The sequence below is a fragment of the Oncorhynchus clarkii genome, chromosome 20 (assembly GCF_045791955.1).
Source record: "Oncorhynchus clarkii lewisi isolate Uvic-CL-2024 chromosome 20, UVic_Ocla_1.0, whole genome shotgun sequence".
NCBI lineage: Eukaryota > Metazoa > Chordata > Actinopteri > Salmoniformes > Salmonidae > Oncorhynchus > Oncorhynchus clarkii.
Genome location: NC_092166.1, coordinates 66,024,189 through 66,045,783, shown reverse-complemented (window position 1 = coordinate 66,045,783; position 21,595 = coordinate 66,024,189). Strand labels below are relative to the sequence as shown.

At 42.4% G+C, this 21,595-nt stretch overlaps 2 protein-coding genes across 4 annotated transcripts in view; one reads left to right on the top strand and one right to left on the bottom strand.

The window, feature by feature from the left end:
- The window catches only part of LOC139376762 (arylsulfatase G-like), a 12,375-nt gene extending 3,566 nt beyond the window's left edge, over positions 1–8,809 (bottom strand). The window contains exons 1-6 of the mRNA XM_071119665.1: positions 8,682–8,809; positions 8,426–8,558; positions 7,429–7,671; positions 6,949–7,136; positions 6,773–6,820; positions 6,515–6,632 (exon numbers count right to left, since the gene is read on the bottom strand). Of these exons, the coding sequence (XP_070975766.1) occupies positions 6,515–6,632; positions 6,773–6,820; positions 6,949–7,136; positions 7,429–7,658 (584 nt within the window). The 5' untranslated portion in view covers positions 7,659–7,671; positions 8,426–8,558; positions 8,682–8,809. The remainder of the gene's footprint in view (positions 1–6,514; positions 6,633–6,772; positions 6,821–6,948; positions 7,137–7,428; positions 7,672–8,425; positions 8,559–8,681) is intronic.
- On the top strand, positions 7,993–21,595 carry LOC139376761 (monocarboxylate transporter 7-like). Of its 3 annotated transcripts, XM_071119662.1 has the most exons (8): positions 8,107–8,232; positions 8,461–8,564; positions 15,536–15,790; positions 16,198–16,341; positions 16,445–16,573; positions 16,797–17,810; positions 17,993–20,879; positions 20,913–21,595. In XM_071119662.1, exons 2-7 carry the CDS (start codon positions 8,507–8,509, stop codon positions 18,301–18,303), a joined length of 1,911 nt encoding a protein of 636 aa, XP_070975763.1. In that variant the 5' UTR covers positions 8,107–8,232; positions 8,461–8,506; the 3' UTR covers positions 18,304–20,879; positions 20,913–21,595. The 3 variants fall into 3 exon arrangements, with proteins under 3 accessions (XP_070975764.1, XP_070975765.1, XP_070975763.1); XM_071119663.1 differs by lacking the exon at positions 8,461–8,564 and having other exon boundaries at positions 7,993–8,232; XM_071119664.1 differs by lacking the exon at positions 8,461–8,564 and having other exon boundaries at positions 8,095–8,232; positions 17,993–21,227.

The window sequence follows — 21,595 nt, the reverse complement described above, 5'->3', positions numbered from 1 at the left end:
CACATCCCACAACTGTCCCAGACTATGTTTGGAATATTTATTTCTCGCACAGAATAGAATAGTTCAACTCTTATACTATGGGGGATAGTAGATTGACATAGGCTAGTGCTTTTGCTGTTCGTTAGGCCTACTCATCTTGTTGGCTGACAACAATTAAATGTGGACAGCTGTTCCAGTTGAGTCCCCGATGTGTCTGTCATCACTTGTAGCCTGTGAAAACGACCCGATCACGTGACGAGCCATGTGAGTGAGAAGTGATTCGGAGCAAGCAGCACATAGGGAGAAGGGAATTAAAATGATTATATCCAGCCCAAGGGCACAATGGCCACTGGCCACAAAATGCATAGATTTTTTGGGGGGGGCATTAGAGTCAAAGGGGATGCCGCCGGGAAATTCGAGGCATTATGAAATGTTTGTCAAATTGTGAATGAGAGACTGATGAAGTGTGTACAGCCTGCGCAAAAAAACTAAGCAGAGCTCATGCCTTTCATGCTACTTTTTTCCAAACATCACTAGAGTCGCATCATGCAGCCTTAGAATGTATAAACATCATTCAGCCTTAGAATGTATAAACATATAGCCCAATGTTTGTATCACAACTAAAGTTACATTAATAACTCTAAATGAAGCATATAGGAGGAGTAGCTGTTTCTTTGTTAACTGCTCAACACAGAATAGCCAGCCGCATGTGTTCATTCCCTCAGATCGTTTGGAGAAAATATCCTTCCTATTTTATTCAGCTTTGTTCAATTGTATTCTTCATGCTATAAAATAATATAAAATAATGGCATGGAATTCTTAGCAAATATTGTCTGAAATAGACTACATTTTCTTCATATAATGTTTATTTTTTTCTTTCTTTTTGTAAATGTAACCTTTATTTAACTAGGCAAGTCAGTTAAGAACAAATTCTTATTTACAATGATGGCCTACACCGGCCAAACCCGGACGACACTGGGCCAATTGTGCGCTGCCCTATGGGACTCCCAGTCACGGCCGGTTGTGATAGAGCCTTTGACCTGTCTAAAATAAATAATCAAATCAAATTGTATTAGTCACATGCGCCAAATACAAATACTTATAGTGAAATGCTTACTTACGAGCCCTTAACCAACAACGCAGTTTAAAAAAAATACAGATAATAATAAGAAATAAAAGTAATTAAAGAGCAGCAGTAAAATAACAATGGCGAGTGTCACGAATCCCGCTTCCTGAGTCTGTGTTTGCCTGTGTTTCTGTCCTGGAGTGTGTTTCCGGTGTCCTGGAACGCACCCTGTCTGGTTGCCGGGCGAATTAGCTTGTTGGGAGATCGATGTTCACCCGCACCTGTATCCCATCAGTAATCTGCACACCTGTCCTGATCATCACCTCTCCCCTTCAAAAGCTCTGACCTGACATCCATTCCCTGCCGGATCGTTAGCCATGAACATTACTCACCCGGATCATTTACCCCATTCCCGCCTGGTCGTCGGAGGATTCCGCTACCCCATTGGATCCACCTATTTACTCCCATCAACTCACCACCGCTGCCCGCTACGCCACCTGGATATATCTACCCATTCACATTCACTTGTAAATAAATACTCACCTTCTTCCTACTCTCCTTGTCCTGGTCTGCTTCTGGGTTCGATTATGAAAGAACGTGACAGCGAGTCTATATACAGGGGGGTACCGGTACAGAGTCAATGTGTGGGGGCACCAGTTAGTTGAGGTAATATGTACATGTAGGTAGAGTTATTAAAGTGACTATGCATACATGATAACAACAGAGAGTAGCAGCGGTGTAAAAGAGGGGGAGGCAATGCAAAGAGTCTGGGTAGCCATTTGATTAGGTGTTCAGGACTCTTATGGCTTAGGGGTAGAAAATGTTTAGAAGCCTCTTGAACATAGACTTGGCACTCCGGTACCACTTGCCGTATGGTAGCAGAGAGAACAGTCTATGACAAGGGTGGCTGGAGTCTTTGACAATGTTTAGGGCCTTTCTCTGACACCGCCTGGTATAGAGGTCCTGGATGGCAGGAAGCTTGGCCACAGTGATGTACTGGGCTGTTCGCACTACCCTCTGTAGTGCCTTGCGGACGGAGGCCGAGCAGTTACCATACCAGGCAGTGATGCAACCAGTCAGGATACTCTCGATGGTGGAGCTGTAGAACCTTTTGAGGATCTGAGGACCCATGGCAAATCTTTTCAGTCTCCTGAGGGGGAATAGGTTTTTATCAAGCCCTCTTCACGTCTGTCTTGGTGTGTTTGGACCATGTTAGTTTGTTGGTGATGTGGACACCAAGGAATTTGAAACTCTCAACCTGCTCCACTGCATCCCTGTCGATGAGAATGGGGGCGTGCTCGGTCCTCTTTTCCTGTAGTCCACAATCATCTCCTTTGTCTTGATCATGTTGAGGCAGAGGTTGTTGTTCTGGCACCACACGGCCAGGTCTCTGACCTCCTCCCTATAGTCTGCCTCGTCGTTGTCGGTGATCAGGCCTACCACTGTTGTGTCATCGGCAAACTTAAGGATGGTGTTGGAGTCGTGCCTGGCTGTGCAGTCATGAGTGAACAGGAGAGGACTGAGCACGCACCCCTGAGGGACCCCTGTGTTGAGGATCAGCGTGGCAGATGTGTTGTTACCTACCCTTACCACCTGGTGGCGGCCCATCAGGAAGTCCAGGGTCCAGTTGCAGAGGGAGATGTTCAGTCCCAGGGTCCTAAGCTTATTGATGAGCTTTGAGGGACTAGCTGAGGCACTAGCTGAGCTGTAGTCAATGAATAGCATTCTCACATAGGTGTTCCTTTTGTCCGGGTGGGAAAGGGCAGTGTGGAGTGCAATAGAGATTGCATCATCCTTGGATCTGTTGGGGCGGTATGCAAATTGGAGTGGGTCTAGGGTTTCTGGGATAATGGTGTTGATGTGAGCCATGACCAGCCTTTCAAAGCACTTCATGGCTAAAGACGTGAGAGCTACGGGTCGGTATTCGTTTAGGCAGGTTACCTTAGTGTTCTTGGGCACAGACACTATGGTGGTCTGCTTAAAACATGTAGGTATTACAGACTCAGACAGGGAGAGGTTGAAAATGTCAGTGAAGACACTTGCTAGTTGGTCAGCGCATGCTCGCAGTACACGTCCTGGTAATCCGTCTGGCTCTGCGACCTTGTGAATGTAGACCTGTTTAAAGGTCTTACTCACATCAGTTGCAGAGAGCGTGATCACACAGTAATCCAGAACAACTGGTGCTCTCATGCATGTTTCAGTGATATTTGCCCCAAAGCGAGGATTATGGTCAGATTTACCAAATTGAGGGCGAGGGAGAGCTTTGTATGCGTCTCTGTGTGTGGAGTAAAGTTTTTTTCCTCTGGTTGCACATTTAAAATGCTGATAGAAATTTGGTAAAATGGATTTAAGTTCCCCTGCATTAACCTCTCTAGGGTATGTGGGACGCTAGCGTCCCACCTGGCCAACATCCAGTGAGATTGCAGAGCGCCAAATTCAAATACAGAAATACTCATTTTAATAATTCAGAAAAGATACAACTATTTTTTTTAAACATAGGTTTAACCTCTTTATCCTACCCCCTCCTTTTTCGAACATTCTGTTAAAAATCGCGCAACATTTCAGCATCCTGCTACTCATGCCAGGAATATAGTATATGCATATGATTAGTATGTGTGGATAGAAAACACTCTGAAGTTTCTAAAACTGGTTAAATCACGGCTGTGACTATAACAGAGCGTGTGTTTCATCGAAAAGCGCAAGAAAAACTGGTCACTGAAATCTGAAAAAAGTATGGATTATTTAAAGGAAACCAAATTTAATATGGAGACGGATGCAATTCCTACAGCTTCCACACGATGTCGCCAAAAACGTCATTTTCATTGACAAAAATCCTTTGAGACATTACGAATAGATCCGTGATTCCATCCAGCCTACCTCAATCGATTTTGGAAGATTGAAAAATGGACACTGTTTTCTTTTGTAGCTGCTATTGAATACAGATCGCCCAGTGATCAATTTGATCGCTTATTAACGTTTACAAATACCTAAAGTTGGGTTATAAAAGTAGGTTGAAGTGTTTTGTCAAAGAATATAGGCAACTTATATCATTTTTAAACATGACGTTGCGTGTTGGAAGAGAGCTTTTTTCGTGATGCAGACAGGCTATACAAATGGATATTTTGGGCATTCATGGACGGATTTAATCGGGAAAAAGACCAATTTGTGATGTTTATGGGACATATAGGAGTGCCAACAAAGAATATCATCAAAGGTAATGAATGTTTTATATTTTATTTCTGCGTTTTTGTGTAGCGCCGGCTACGCTAATTCTTTTGTTTACGTCGCCTTCAGGCATTTTGGGGTGTTGCATGCTATCAGATAATAGCTTCTCATGCTTTCGCCGAAAAGCATTTTAAAAATCTGACTTGTTGGCTAGATTCACAACGAGTGTAGCTTTAATTCAATACCCTGTATGTGTGTTTTAATGAACGTTTGAGTTTTAACGAGTACATTTAGCATTTAGCGTAGCGCATTTGCATTTCCAGGTGCCTACTTGAGACGTCTGCGTCTCAAGTAGGAGCAAGAAGTTAAAGATTAACTTCTTGTGAATCCAACCACGGTGTTGGATTTTTAAAATGCTTTACGGCGAAAGCATACCTTACAATTATTTGAGAACATCGCCCAGCAGACAAATCATCACAAACAGTAACCAGCCAAGTAGAAGAGTTACACAAGTCAGAAATAGAGATACAATTAATCACTTACCTTTGATGATCTTCATATGGTTGCACTCAGAAGACATTCATTTATTCAATAAATGTTCCTTTTGTTCGATAAAGTCTCTTTATATCCAAAAAGTGTTTTCTTCAGTAATCCACAGGCTCAAACGCAGTCACAACAGGCAGACAAAAAAATCCAAATAGTATCCGTAAAGTTCGTAGAAACATTTCGAACGATGTTTATATTCAATCCTCAGGTTGTTTTTAGCCTGAATAATCAATAATATTTTAACAGGACAATAAAGTCGTCAATATAAAAGGTAAACAAGAAAGGCACTCTCTCGGTCGTGTGCATGAAAAAGCTCTGTGACACGGCAGGGTCCACTCATTCAGACTGCTCTTACTCCCTCATTTTTCAGAATACAAGCCTGAAACAATTTCTAAAGACTGTTGACATCTAGTGGAAGGCATAGGAACTGCAATTTGAGTCCTAAGTCAATGGATACTGTAATGGAATTGAATAGAAAACTACACACAAAAAATCCTACTTCCTGAATGGATTTTTCTCAGGTTTTCACCTGCCAAATCAGTTCTGTTATACTCACAGACACTATTTTAACAGTTTTGGAAACTTTAGAGTGTTTTCTATCCAAATCTAAAATTCCAAAATTCCAAATGCTGCCCCCTACCCTAGAGAAGTTAAAGTCCCCGGGTACTAGGAGCGCCGCCTCTGGTGAGCTTTTTCTTGTTTGCTTATGGCGGAATACAGCTCATTCAATGCAGTCTTAGTGCCAGCCTCTGACTGTGGTGGTATGTAAAAATACAGATGAAAACTCTCTAGATAGGTAGTGTTGTCTACAGCTTATCATATTCTACCTCAGGCGAGCAATAGTTTGAGACTGCCTTAGATATCGTGCACCAGCTGTTATTTACAAAAACATAGTCCGCCGCCCCTTGTCTTACCAGACGCCGCTTTTCTATCCTGCCGGTGCAGCGTATAACCAGTATGTTGATAGTGTCGTCGTTCAGCCACGTCTCCGTGAAACATAAGATATTACAGTTTTGAATGTCCTGTTGGTAGTCTAATCTTCCGCGTAGGTCATCTATTTTATTGTCCAAAGTCTGCACGTTTGCTAGCAGAATGGAAGGAAGTGGGGGTTTATTCAATCGCCTATGAATTCTCAGTGGCCAGCCAGTTCTCCTGCCCCCTTTTCTCCGCCTCCTCTTCATGCAGATAACTGGGATTTGGGCCTGTTCCCGAGAAAGCAGTATATCGTTCGCGTTGGCCTCGTCAGACTCGTTAAAGGAAAAAAAGGATTCTGCCAGTACGTGGTGAGTAATCGCAGTCCTGATGTCCAGAAGTTATTTTCGGTCATAAGAGCCGGTAGCGGCAACATTATGTACAAAATAAGTTACAAACAACACAAATAAACTAACAAAAAAACACAATCAGTTGGGGACACGTAAAATGTCTGCCTTTATCTCCAGCGCCATCTTAATAGCCTACAATATAATGGCTTTATTGTGAAGGTGTAGGCTATATTACCTGGATTTATTAGACTTGTTAAAATGTAGATGCTCCAAAGGTCTGCATCAGCGGCTTGTAGGCTGTGGAAGACAAGATTTTGTGGCCACCACAGCCCTAGTTCTGGCAAGGAAATGTATGATTCATGCAGGAAAAATAATATTTCTGGGTCTCAAATTAGAATCTGGCTCAGTCTGTATAAACTCATCTGTCTATGAGAGCAAGCAAAGACCCTTGTGTATGTTTGTGTACCTGTGTTAATCATGAGCATACGACCCCCACCTGTTGTGTAGTATCTGTGGTCCAGGGTAACAGGGAGGGCAGGAGGGCAGGTCGTAACCAGGCAGGTCTGTACAGCCCATATCATTACTGTATGGGATCCCCAGGTAGTAGTCAAAACCTCCCCACAGAAAGCAATAAGAAACTCATTGTTTTAGACCTCACATTCACTCTAACACCTGCACTACTGTGGCTTCATGCAGATAGATATAATAGATATAAAATGTCAACCATTTAACTCAAGAACTCAATGCCTCTTACCTCTGTTGGTGGGACTGTATGGACCATTGTGCCCTAGATGCCATTTACCTACACTTACAACAGAGAAAACACAACGGGTTAGAACAGAATAAAATAGAATAGAGCAGGATAGAATAGAACAAAACATAATCAAATGTGGAATAGAATAAAATAGAAGAGGTCTCTTTGCCTCTCACCAATCATGGCTGTGTAGTATCCACCCTGGTGCAGTATCTCGGCCAGGGTGGTCTCAGAGAGGGGTAGCCCCCCCACGGACCCCACAGCGAAGTTGTGTGTGACCCCGTTCCGCAGGCCGTGTCGGCCTGTGAGGAGAGCAGCACGGGACGGGGAGCAGGTGGAGGCTGGGGAGTGGAAGTCTGTCAACCTGGAGGATACAGATGAAAGGGGTTATGGAGGACAAAATGGTGTTTTAAACAAATAAAGTGGTGGGGACCAACACTGGTTCTAGACTAGACAGTTACAGGGTGTGCAAATACTTGTTACAATACATAAGTAAGAAATGTGTAGCTCATGATTCAATAAAGGTATTTGACACCAGGACTGGAACTAAAGCCTCCACCTCCTGTTGCAGTTATCCATGACAGTTCTATCCTGTGAGAAAAAGCCTACTTTAAGTTAGGCTAGTTGGTTAGTGAACAGGCTAACAAGAGCTGTACCTCATTCCTTGCTGGGCCATCAGATCCAGATGAGGGGTTTGGCTTGAACTCTGACCCGCCTGCTGGTTGGCACCTAGGTCTCCCCATCCAATATCATCTGCCAGAATGATGATGAAGTTGGGTCTCCTGGTGCGGGTCCTGTCCCCAGCTTCATTATGGCTCACTGTGTGGAACAGTAGCCCACAGAGCAGGGTCCCAGCTAATAGGAGCAGGAAGACACTCCCTGACATTCTGGTTCAAGACCTGGGAGAGTGACAGAGTAAGACAAGGCAAAGAACTGATCAAAACTAAGGTCCCAAGAGACACTTTTATAGCAGCTTTGGGTTGAACAATGTATTATTCATTATTATAACAATTATAACAATCATGGTCAACTGCACACAGACAGCACTCTGACAGTTATTAGGTGCAGGGGGCTGCAGTAGACTGATATAGGACCGAGCTGACTGATTGTAACCCAATCCCCTTAACCCCTGTGTTTCCTCATGAGTGTGTGTGAGTGTGTGTGAGTGAGAGAGTATGTGAGAGAGAGCGAGAGAGAGAGTGAGAGAGAATGTGAAAGAGAGCGAGAGAGAGGAGAAAGAGAGAGAGAGAGAGAGAGAGAGAGAGAGAGAGAGAGAGAGAGAGAGAGAGAGAGAAAGAGAGAGAGAGAGGGAGAGAGAGAGAGAGAAAGTGAGTGCCACAGTAAGGTTGTCACTGGTTTCACCGGTCATAAACTGAACCGCACACAGGATTACCACACAGCACAATGTGAAAAACATTTGGGATAGAGACAGATCTTTTATCTCTAAAACTGAAAAACAGGTAAGATTTATGCAATACTCATTTTACTATCTTGAAGTAAATATTCTGTATCTGACTGAGAAGTATTGATTGAAAAGGAGCAACAAGTGAGCTGGCAAAGAGTAAACCTACAGTTATCTACAATCCACGTTGCTAACAGCATGAGACCTATACAATGGGTAGTTCAACGCTGTCCTTCACAAACTCGTGCTACCTTTAAATTCAAGACGTGGGCTTTCTTCTCCTCAGCTCTCCTCTCCTTAATTCTTCAAAATATTGGAGAAGTGGCAGCAATATGGCAGAGGCCCACCCGGAGTATTTGCTTTCACCGGTGGTTATTCGGTCCACTAAAGGTGAGGAATAAGGTTAGGAGCCTAAAGTTCTGTTCTCATTATAATAATTATTCGGACAGTTCCAAATTAGTGAGATTTTTCAGTTAGAAAGTGAATGTTATTTATAATAAGGTTTACCTGTAGAAAATGGATGGTCCTCTCTTCAGCAAAATATAGTTTAAAAAAAATAAGAAGACCCTCCCCTACAGCTAAATTAATAATTAACACAAAAGTGGACGGCGTTTACCCGCACTTCTTGGACAGACCAGGCAGAGCCTCAGATATGAGAAACTGTTCTTCGTCCTGTAGCCTACATGGCAATGTGGAATTTTGATAGTGCACAGGGCTGCGGGTCAGGAGGTTGTGGGTACGCAGACCGCCGTGGACATGAGTAGGGATGCAAAGATCTCCTTTATAGTAAAAGCATTGCATTAATCTATCATCATATGTAGAAAAAAATGAATTTTCTAATTAATTAGACATATTAGAGGAATCTTTTTTTATAACACACAAATTTCCGAAATTACAGCCTAAGAATGGAAAGAGAAATAGGCCTATGTGTTCATTTTATCACATTTCTCCCATGCCAAATCAGTCTGTCTTGTTTGCAACAAAACTGTCCGTTTGCAAATAATTACATCCAAGACGTCATTAGGAATCTGAGCATTGTACTTTCAAAAGTTAGGCCTACATTTCTAACCCAGACAGAGTAGACCAACCGACACAGAAAAGTGTAAGCTTTAACTGCTGGCTACTCTTCTTCCGTGGCTTAACCCCACAAGTGTTTCCCTAAAAGCTGTCTGGGTTTAAACATCTTCTACTGTACAGAAAGTTAATAGATTAATCAATTGATAGTGAAAGGATTAGATTACTTCCCAAGCATAGTCAGCCTCTGAAGGTCAACGAAACGAAACAATGATATCCCCATAGGCATCGGAGTCACGTCTTTCCTGGGTATTTTACAGCTTGTTTCTAACATAAAGCATTGCAGACCAAAGCGCTGTTTTAGATCACTTTATATAATCGGATACATTTGATATTCTTCAAAATCATTTGCCATTTTCAGTAATAAAACGTATGCCTATGGCATTTCCTCTCATCATACCTCCTCAATTTGAGTCTTAGTTTTATGGTGGGTGGAGGAATTGACCAACAAATCTATGGATATAGCAGCCAATAGCCTAAACATGAAGGCCTACCTATTATTTCTTAAAATAGGAAGGAATAGGCTCCAACACAAAACACTTGTTGTTAGTAAGACCCCCATGAAATGGAAAAAAATGAATGGCAACTTATTGGCATTGGGAGAACCATATACACAATCACAAATACCACTCAAATGGACGGCAGTTCATCAAAACCATACTGCAACCGGGAACATTGCAAATGCCAAGTGTGATAAACCAAAATTCCCATTGGGGCGTGCGTGCTCCACCATAGATTTTCATATGGGAAATGGTCACAAAGTCAGGTCCCAAGGGTGAAATTTTCAAAATCTCAATTTTTTTAAAATGTTAAAACCTCATAAAAAGTGTGTTTTTTTGCCAATTATACATATTTTATGGTCAATTATACATATGTAGTAACCGTACGGCCACACATTTGTCTTATTTTATTGAGTTTGTCCATAAGGCCTATGTTTGTCCATTTGCAATATATGATCATAGGAAGTCGGCTTCCGAACCAAAAAGTCAGTGTACCATGTCCAAATGGCATAAGAAATGTCCAAATGGCATATATACTGAACAAATTATATATATCACTATGTTAAGCCCTGAATCAACCTAGAAGGTTTAGTTGACATGTTTGATCATAGGAAGTAAGAATTTCTCATTGATGTTGATTCAGCATGTCCATTTCGTAATGGGAAGTCCTTGGATATACATTGGCAATGGACACTGTCAACTTGCAGAAGAGCATGTTCACACTGCTCATTGGTGTTGATTTCAGCCTGTCCATTTGGTGATGTTAAATCCCTCATTAATAACCTCTTAAGGATCCGCCCCTTTTTAAAAATTTTCCATTGCATTTATGCTCTGTCAGAACTGAACCCGCAGCTAGAACGTAACTACGTGTTAAATTATTTTTTTTAATGGTTTTAACAGAAGGCACTGTGAATTTTGAGCCGGCTCTGAAATATGTGATAGTTGGCTTCTAAACGAGTTGGACAAAGTGGGTTTGGTGTCAGTATGTATCAGTTTGGTGTCATAATTATATCTTATTGACTGATGGACGCTGACTTGATGGCTGACTTTTGTCTGTTTCCAATAAGTTTAAACAGTGATGAACCATCACCAAATGGACAGACTGAAATCAACACTAAAAGTGTTGGCAAAATGCATCACCGTAGTCTCTAGGCCGTGCCGAGTTCAAGGAGATGCGCCACTTGCCCGTAGCTCGCTCAGCCTGACCGCAGCGACGTTGCAGAATGTAGGCCCGGAATGAAGCCTGACTAGTAGTGATTTTAACATGCTTTGGACATATTGCGGCCTCCTGGTCATACAGAGACACACCATTTTTGATGGGCTCTTCGGGGGTGGTTGGGATGGATAAGCCACAGAGTTATTTTAGCTGCGCTCGCTGGTTCATGTAGTCTGACACATTCGAGTTGCTCCCTAAGGACAACATGGGTTTACAGGTTATGCTCTAACTTTTCTTCAGTGCAGGCCATTTTCAAAATGTCTTTTGCCACGTGTTCAGGGTCACCTGTACCTCTATAGATAAACATAAAAAGATTGAATTGAATAGTCCCCTTCATATCCTAAAGGGGAAATGTGAACTTTACCATAAAATGGGGAGGCTTAAATCATCACAAAAAGGAAAACAAATGGCATCACCATAGTCTCTAGGCCATGCCGAGTTCAACGAGATGCCCCACTTGACCGTAGCTCACTCGGTCTGACTGCAGTGACCGTGCAAAATGAAGCCTGACCTAAATTTGAGGTGCTTTTGGGTGACAGCGGCAGAACCGTTGAGGCTAGAAACACAATTCAACCACAGGAACGTTCCTAAGGTCCTCCCGATCTGCGCAAACCTAACATTGACCATGTAGTATTAACCCTTAACAGTGAAAACAGGGTGTTTTCTTCTGACAGTTTGCAATGACATCTCTCCCCACAGGAATACATTGCCTCCTTCCCTAAATTCAACCTGTTGTTTACGTGGGTTATGATTGCCAAATCAAACTGTCTTCACTGACAATCCATCAGGCCACTATGAGGATTACCTGTGTTGATTCTAAGCTTCCTGGAGAAACCGGGAGTGGTTAAATTCACCCTAAAAGTGGTTTTGATTTCACAACCTGTAGTTAGTGAAACACACTGCATTCAACCCACTTGAAACTCAGGAACGTCTATCACTGCTCGGCCATCCTGAGTTCAACGAGCCATTCAATTGGGCATTTCTGCAGTATATTAGAGCATGTCCAATTCGGACAGTGTACAATTGCACATTTCCAATGTATTTAAAAACTCAGTTTTTCACAATTCCTGACATTTAATCCTAGTAAAAATTCCCTGTCTTAGGTAAGTTAGGAACACCACAAATATCAGAATAACAGTCATTTCTTTCATCACGTTCCCAGAAGTTTACATACACTCCATTAGCATTCAGTAGCATTGCCTCTGTTTAACATGGGTCAAATGTCTCAGGTAGCCTTCCACAAGCTTTCCACAATAAGTTGGGTGAATTTTGGCCCATTCCTCCTGACAGAGTTGGTGTAACTGAATCAGGTTTGTAGGCCTCCTTGCTCGCACATGCTTTTTCAGTTCTGCCCACAAATTTTCTATAGGATTGAGGTCAGGGCTTTGTGATGGCCACTCTAATTCCTTGGCTTTGCTGTCCTTAAGCCATTTTGCCACAACTTTGGAAGTATGCTTGGGGTCATTGTCCATTTGGAAGACCAATTTGCGACCAAGCTTTAACTTCCTGACTAATATCTTGAGATGTTGCTTCAATATATCCACATCATTTTCCTTCCTCATCTATTTTGTGAAGTGCACCAGTCCCTCCTGCAGCAAAGCACCCCCACAACATGATGCTGCCACCCCCGTGCTTCACGGTTGGGATGGTGTTCTTCGGCTTGCAAGCCTCCCCCCTTTTCCTCCAAACATAACGATGGTCATTATGGCCAAACAGTTCTATTTTTATTTCATCAGACCAGAGGACATTTCTCCAAAAAGTATGATCTTTGTCCCCATGTGCAGTTGCAAACCGTAGTCTGGATTTTTTATGGCGGTTTTGGAGCAGTGGCTTCTTCCTTGCTGAGCGGCCTTTCTACCCTCCCGATATAGGACTCGTTTTACTGCGGATATAGATACTTTTGCACCTGTTTCCTCCAGCATCTTCACATGGTCCTTTCCTGTTGTTGATGGGATTGATGTTCATCTCTAGGATACAGAACACGTATCCTTCCTGAGCGGTATGACGGCTGCGTGGTCCCATGGTGTTTATACTTGCGTACTATTGTTTGTACAGATGAACGTTGTACTTTCGTTTGGAAATTGCTCCCAAGGATGGTCTACCATTTTTTTCTGAGGTCTTTGCTGATTTCCCCATGATGTCAAGCAAGGAGGCACTGAATTTGAAGGTAGGCCTTGAAATACATACACAGGTACACCTCCAATTGACTCAAATTATGTCAATTAGCCTACCAGAAACTTCTAAAGCCATGACATCATTTTCTGGAATTTTCCAAGCTGTTTAAAGGCACGGTCAACTTAGTGATTGTAAAGTTCTGACCCACTGGAATTGTGATACAGTGATTTATAAGTGAAATTATCTGTCTGTAAACAATTGTTGGAAAAATGACTTGTGTCATGTACAAAGTAGATGTCCTAACTGACTTGCCAAAACTATAGTTTGTTTACAAGAAATGTGTGGAGTGGTTGAAAAACTAGTTTTAATGACTCAAACGTAAGTGTATGTAAACTTCCAACTTCAACTGTATATATGTTTTGGCTTCTTGCAGTCAATTTGCAGTCTACAAATGATTTATAATTATGTTCTGGCCCCGACCATCCTCTCAAGAAAAAAAATCGGTCCGCAGTTGAATCTAGTTGATTATCCCTGGGCTATAGGCTAGTCCGTGCACATTTTTTGGACTAGACCTAATTAAAAATTATTTTAGAAGAAAACTTTGACTCTCCTCGTAAACTGCCACGTAGCATTACACAGTGCAGCCATTGGTTAAGCAGCACACAAAACCGTTTTTGCTCAGCAGAGCAGGCCGGACTCAGGGTTTGAATATCCATTGATGTGTGTAATGCAGCCTTGTTTTATTTACACCATCCCAGCAGCTATCTTACTAATTAAACTTTGTTCTGTGCATCTTCGAGCATGCACTTCCTAGCCTATAGATAATTTGATTGAGACCACACTAAATAGCCAGTTCGCAGTTGTAAATGAGAACTTGTTCTCAACTGGCCTACCTGGTTAAATAAAGGTGAAAAAAAATTCTAAAAATAATATGATATTGAGCGCCCAGTAGAGAATCAGAGATGAGGGGCGGTATCCGGCACACATCTATACGTAGCCTAATAATCAACTCATTATAAAACACTACGAAATATTGAAATGTAATTAATGACATGACCCTTCCTTCCCCTGGACTAGATTTAAATAATACTAACCCCCCCCCTTGACTGAAATTGAAAAAGCATGACCCTCTCCCATTTTCCTACTGTAAATACAGGTTTTTCAAGAGGCCCAATAATCACCTCTGTAGCCTAGTTATAATAATTTTAATTGTGGTCTAACATTAATTACTGATTAAAATACTTGGGCAGCTTATAGCTTACAGCTTATAGCCAAATCGGTTAGATACAAAATATCTAGAAGGCCCTAGAATGTAAGAGAACATGATGCCATGGGATAAGACAAGTAAAGTAGTATTGGTGTTGTACTTTAGGCTGAGTCAAGTCTATAGAGGGCCTAACTTTATCTGCTGTTTGTCTTTCCTTTGGCCACCTCTGGCTGAATGAGATAACATGTTGGCACATTAAACATTGGTGTGGGTCGACCCACAGATCTATACACACACTTTTGGTTATAAGACAGACAAGTCAGAGAAGACAAGCGCAGCATAGGTAATGACCGTTGGAATGGATGAGTTACCAATGCCATAGGCTATTCATCAAGGACATCAAGGGATGGCATTGCTCATTCATTCGTTGAGAAATGGCAAACTGGATATGTGGAACGACAATAAAAAGGCAGTGAGTGAAATAGGTTTATGTGTGTGTGAATTGTGGTTATTGTTGCGTAATTGAAGATGTGCTAATTACGCTGCAGGACCGATTAGGATCCTTGATACAAAGTAACAGTTGCGTTGATATAGCAAGCAACGTGTCCTGAAAAGCTACATTGTTCCGGATGTAAGCAGCAACAACTTTCATCATAACATTACCTAAAACTAATATAGTTTGCAAGCTGCAACTATGTACCTAACATATGAAATTGATAAAGGATACGTTTTATTGAAATTTTGCCATGTAATCCACAGGTAACAGTGATTGTATTACCGCTTTACAGTGACGTCTTGCTTGCAGAGTTATTGCAGACTCGAAGAACGTGCACGTTCACGCCAAAAATGCGCGTTCACACATACCCACAGTTACCAGAGGGTTCGTTACAGTTGGGAGGGACTGACTCAGAAAGTCACATGTAAACTGCAAAAAAAATTATTTGCTCTTCATAAATCAGCTAATCCTAGCCTTATACACACACACACACACACACACACACACACACACACACACACACACACACACACACACACACACACACACACACACACACACACACACACACACACACACACACACACACACACACACACACACACACACACACAACGTTAATGTTAATATATTAACCTTATACCATACCAATAACATTGACATTATTAACTATGTATTTATTTTCTTCCCAATCACAAGCGTTGTTTACTTGTTACCTTTTCTAAAAGTTCTCTATTGCCTCCTTCCCTACAGCATCTTCTGCTCCAACTATGACAGTGTGGGGGTCCAGAGTGAAGCGCTACATGGGGCCTAACGTCTACACGGCTCCCCCAGATGGTGGCTGGGGCTGGGTGGTGGCGGTCTCCTTCTTCCTGGTGGAAGTGTTCACCTACGGAGTCATCAAGAGCTTGGGTATCTTCCTCCAGGACCTGATGGGGGAGTTTGGGGAGAGCAACAGCCGAGTCTCTTGGATCATCTCCATCTGCGTCTTCACTATGAGCTTCACTGGTGAGACTGGGGATGGGGGATGGGGGATGAGAGGGTCTAAGGCAGGGGTTCTTAAGCTTTTTCAGATCAAGACCCAAATGAGAAATTGACTGTCCTCTCGTGAGCCAAATGGTTCTCCAAATTAAGAAGACATAATGCATGATTATAGATGTATTCTCATAACTTGTGACCCACCTCTCACATGCCCAGGGCCCACTTTGGGTCCAGACCCACAGTTTAAGAAACCCTAGTCCAGGGCAATTCTGGTTCTGAAGAGCTGCTGAAGGTGAAGGCTTGTGTTACTGTGCCAGAATGCTTGATCTCATAATACATTTTTTAGGGTGATATTAACTGAAAAAGGTCAGATGCTCTATAGTGTGTCATATCTTAGTGCTAACAAGAGATACCTATCCCCTCTCTCCTCACAGCTCCTCTTGCTTCTATAATGACCAACCGATTTGGGTTCCGGCCAGTTGTTATGATTGGTGGACTCCTCATCTCCATAGGAACCATCGCTAGTGGCTTCACCAACTCCATCAACGAGATGTACATCACAATCGGACTCGTTGCAGGTAAGACAAACAAATACACACAGGATATTGACCATCATAACTGTCACAGCGGCACCAGTGTTGTCACCAATGGGTGTGTATGTGTGTCGTCTCCCCTCCACAGGCCTGGGGTACTGTCTGACCTTCCTGCCCACCGTCACCCTACTGTCTCAGTACTTTTCCCAGCGACGTTCCCTGGTCACAGCTGTCGCCTCCACAGGAGAGTCCTTCTCCGTGTTCGCCCTCGCCCCAGGTCACAGTGGGACTAAAAGCCTCTGCTTACTAGCAAAGTTTCTCTTTAAAAAATACAATGTTTCAGTTTACCAACCTTCCCATTACCTTAATCTCACTTTTCTCAATTGCTTTTTCTTTTAAAATTAACCCGCATATAATTTGAGGTTGGATTGCAAACCCTGACCACTATAGTCTTGTATTTCAAACACTCTCCTCTTTGTTCTCCCCCATCTGCTCCTCAGCATTCTCTGCTCTGAGGGACTGTATCGGCTGGCGTTATACTCTGGTGGTGATCGGAGCTCTGCAGGGCATCATCATCATCTGTGGAGTTTTGCTAAGACCCATCTTCATCAGACCTGGACCAGCCACGGAGACAGAGACAGGTAGACTGGCTGACCAAGAGCTGAAGGCTCTGAACACACAGGAGGAGTCCTACACTAAGGAGAGACTGTACACTAAGGACATTTCATATGCTAAGGATAGCTATTACACACCGCAGAGTTCCTACTCTCAGGAGAACAAGCTGACTCATTGTTACTCCCTGAGCTCTGGAGAGTCTGAGGACTCTGGGGTCCAGTCCCTCCATCACCAGGTCCTGGATGATGGTAGCAAGGCAGGGATGGATATTCCTCTGAATGGGAAAGAGGAGAAGGGAGAAAAGGAGGGAAAAGAGAGAAGAGAGAAGGAGGTGTCTTCACAGCTGTGCTTAGGAAGCAAGAAGGAGATGGAGAAGGACGAGGAGCAGACACGGACAGTATCCGCCCAAAAGCCCAAACTCCTTGACTTCTCCGTGCTGAGAGAAGGCAGCTTCATTTGCTATGCTCTCTTCGGCCTCTTCGCCACATTGGGTTTCTTTGCCCCTCAGCTCTACATCATTGAGCTGAGCGTGAGCCGTGGCGTGGAGCGTGACCGTGCAACCTACATGCTCTCCGCCATGGCGGTTGCAGAGATCTTTGGTCGCCTCTCCATTGGTTGGGTGCTAGGTAGGAAACTGTTTAGAGGCAGGAAGCCCTTGGTGCTGCTAGGATGTGTAATCCTGCTGTGCCTGGTGCTGGTGGCCTTTACCCTGGTGTGGGAGTTCTGGGGCCTGGCGATATGTTGTGGGTTCTATGGTTTTTTTATGGGCACTGTGTCATCAACGCATATACCCATGCTGGCAGAGAAAGATGTGGTGGGCATAGAGAGGATGGCGTCGGCTGCAGGAGTCTATGTGTTTATACAGAGCTTCGCTGGGCTGGCCGGACCACCTCTAGGAGGTAAGAGATGCATTCAGGTCTCATATTTATTCACAGCTCTCTGTCATGGCATGTCTCTTTTTCTCTCTCTCTCTCACTAATGATATTGGTTTTATTTTCATTATCATCAAATTAAATAACTTGATTAATTTGTGCATAATTTTTATGAATTCGTTTAACTTTTAAAATGTTTATTCTCTCAGGTGTTCTGGTGGACCTGACTCAGAACTACGGCTCAGCTTTCTACTCCTGTGCGGTGGGTATGGGTTTGGGAGCTGTGTTCCTGGGACTGGTACGACCAGCCAAGAGAGGCTTGCCCTGCTGCAGCAAGAGGGGGCCTCAAAATTGCCCAGAACCCCTGCAGGTGGGGCCAGGGAACCCTGTACCTCAGCGAGAGGGGAAGGAGGCCCAGGACAGAGACAGTCTTCAGGACTTCCTAGAAGTTGACCTTGATTTGGACCAGAAACAGGAAATCATTACTGAAAAAGACCAACTGATGACAATCTCTACTTGAAAAGACATCACACAGCTCAGAAGGAAACCCCATAAGAGTCTGAACTGAAGTCTTGGCTAAGCTAGTGCTGATTGAGACAAATCAGACAAATATGTGAATAAAGAATGCCATGGACGGATAAGGAATCTCTATCGTGTGATTTCAGATCTGGTTTCGGGAGTCTGGCAAGGTTTCATATCTCCAGTCACTCACACTGAACAAAGGAAAGGGCATACTGAACATCCTGGATGTAAGGGGTGAAATTAGCACTACAAACCTTGTTGTAAACTGAGACAACAATGTTATTATTGCTTCCCTGAATATCAAAACACTGTGTTTTAGCTCATGGTACTGTTAGAGAGGATATACAAACAATATGTAGAGGCCAGTTATTAGATTTATGAAGTCAGCTGGGAAACCTTATTACGCTCACACTTGATTTCAAAGGTCAATAGTAATGCAATAGGTTTTTGAGTTTCCTCCCAAAAATAACATTAAAGTTGATTCAACTTACAATTGTATCTCATTTGGGAGTAAAGCTGAACAAACATACATTCTCAAGTTGAATTGTATGCTCAGTCAACTTTTAATTTTAGGTTGAGTGAACATACGCTGAACAAAAATATAAACGCAACATGTAAAGTGTAAAGCCCATGTTTTATGAGCTGAAATAAAAGATCTCCTAAATTGTCCATACGCACAAAAAGCTTATTTCTCTAAAATGTTGTGCACAAATGTTTACATTCCTATTAGTGAGAATTTCTCCTTTGCCAAGATAATCCATCCACCTGACAGGTGTGGCATAACAAGAAGCTGATTAAACATCATGATCATTACACAGGTGCACCCTGGGGACAATAAAAGGCCACTCTAAAATGTGCCGTTTTGTCACACAACACAATGCCACAGATGTCTCAAGTTGAGGGAGCGTGCAATTGGCATGCTGCCTGCAGGAATGTCCACCAGAGCTGTTGCCAGAGAATGTCATGTTATTTCTCCACCATAAGCCACCTCCAGCATTGTTTTAGAGAATTTGGCAGTAGGTCCAACCGGCCTCACAACCGCAGACCATGTTTATGGCGTTGTGTGGGCGAGCAGTTTTCTGATGTCAACGTTGTAAACAGAGTGCCCCATGGTTGTGGTGGGGTTATGGTATGGGCAGGCACAAGCTACAGAAAACAAACACAATTGCATTTTATTGATGGCAATTTGAATAAACAGAGATACCGTGACGAGATCCTGAGGCCCATTGTCGTGCAATTAATCTGCCGTCATCACCTCATGTTTCAACGTGATAATGCACGGCCCCATGTCACAAGGATCTGTGTACAATTCCTGGAAGCTGAAAATGTCCCAGTTCTTCCATGGCCTGCATACTCACCAGACATGTCACCCATTGAGCAGGTTTGGGATGTTCTGGATTGACGTGTACGACAGCGTGTTCCAGTTCTAGACAATATCAAATATAACTTTGCACAGCCATTGAAGAGGAGTGGGACAACATTCCACAGGCCACAATCAACAGCCTGATCAATTCTATGAGAAGGAGATCTGTCGCACTGCATGAGACAAATGGTGGTCACACCAGATAATGACTGGTTTTCTGATCCAAGCACCCTATTTTTTTTAAGGTATCTGTGACCAACAGATGCATATCGGTATTCCCAGTCATGTGAAATCCATAGAATAAGGCCTAATTCATTTATTTCAATTGACTGATTTCCTTATATGAACTGTAACTCAATAAAACATGTGAAATCGTTCCATGTTGAGTTTATATTTTTGTTCAGGATACAATTCAACTTGAGAATGTATTCTACCCTATTCGCAGTTTAATTTTACACTAGGAAATATGACAATACATTAATCACAACGCCTTTCTTTGAGGGCCTAATTACACACTAAAGCAGTGGTTTGAAACTCCTGGTTTACAGGCTACGTCTGCAATTCACATTATGCTGACTTGCAAAGGATAGCCAACAACTGGAACTTTTAATCACCTGCGTTCAGAATGACTGCCAGCATAAGTAAGATTGTTAAGTGAGACAACCTAAATCATATAAACTGGAACAACCACCTCAGTAATGGGTCAAAAAGTCCAACCACTAACAGATTGAATTAGTTTAGAAATGTTATGTTTGTGTGTCATAAGATTAATCAACATGCAAAAACAGGTATTGAAACAATTCTGAAATTCAACCTGCAATAGAGCATGCTGGGAAATGTGATAATGATGGGCATGGTTGAGTGGTTTTGAGCAAACAAGTTTATAATTTTACTCAACAAGCTTGTTCAAATTCAGCTCACTTCGAGTTTGTTGAGTGAACAAACTTTAAAGGGTGACTGCTCTTCCTGAGTTGGCCTCGTTTTAGATTTGGCTAATTAAGAAATGATAGCAGCCATGACTGAATTTAAAACGTGGGTCATGATTTGAGTGGATGTCTCGTGTGTGTTCACAGTTGGGAAAAGTTAGCTAAATGATTTAGCCAATTAGCTTCAGCCGGTTGGTATGCGACCATAGCGAAATTGGTTTGACTTTGGATAGCCCATCTCTGGGTCTATAGTTAACGACGGTCAATAAATTACAATGTAAATAGGTAACGACGGTCAATAAATTACAATGTAAATAGGACAGCATTTTCATGTTGCACATATTTTGTTGTCTCATTAAATGCTTTCAATATTTGTATATTAATTTCTACAATTTCTAGTTGGTTTGAGGTTAAGTCATTGAAATCTGGAGCTATTGACCTTGTAAAATATTGTCCCATGTACACTGTGTAATTTACTGATGGTCCCTAACTAGCTCCATAGGGATATCAAATGTCAAACAAAATTGACCATGGGCATTATGATCAGATCACTTGCAGCTGCACTGGGAATTGAAAATTACTTGTGTACTGTCAGCTGAGGACAGAATTAAAATAAACACAATCCACAGAAAACTGTTACTTACCCTTTCTTCTATGACATACTATTTTTCCTATCATCTCGCAAATCTCAGTTTTGGACGAGACTTACTTTATGACCAAAATTATCCCATGACACTAGAATAAATGTTTTTGACTCATATTGATGAAATATAGGCAATTTTCAAAACGGGAAGTTGCTTCTTAGGGGCATCTACTCTAACACATTTGCTCAAATGCTTGTCCATTTGAAGTCCACTCAACTGGCAGAATAACACTGATTAAGCATTTGGTAAAAAACATTTTGTTTTACAATGCAGGAGAATGACGAATCATGACATTGTTGTATTTACTTTTGAATATTAACTGTTTGTTTTCTAGACAATTAAATAACGTGAGAGTCA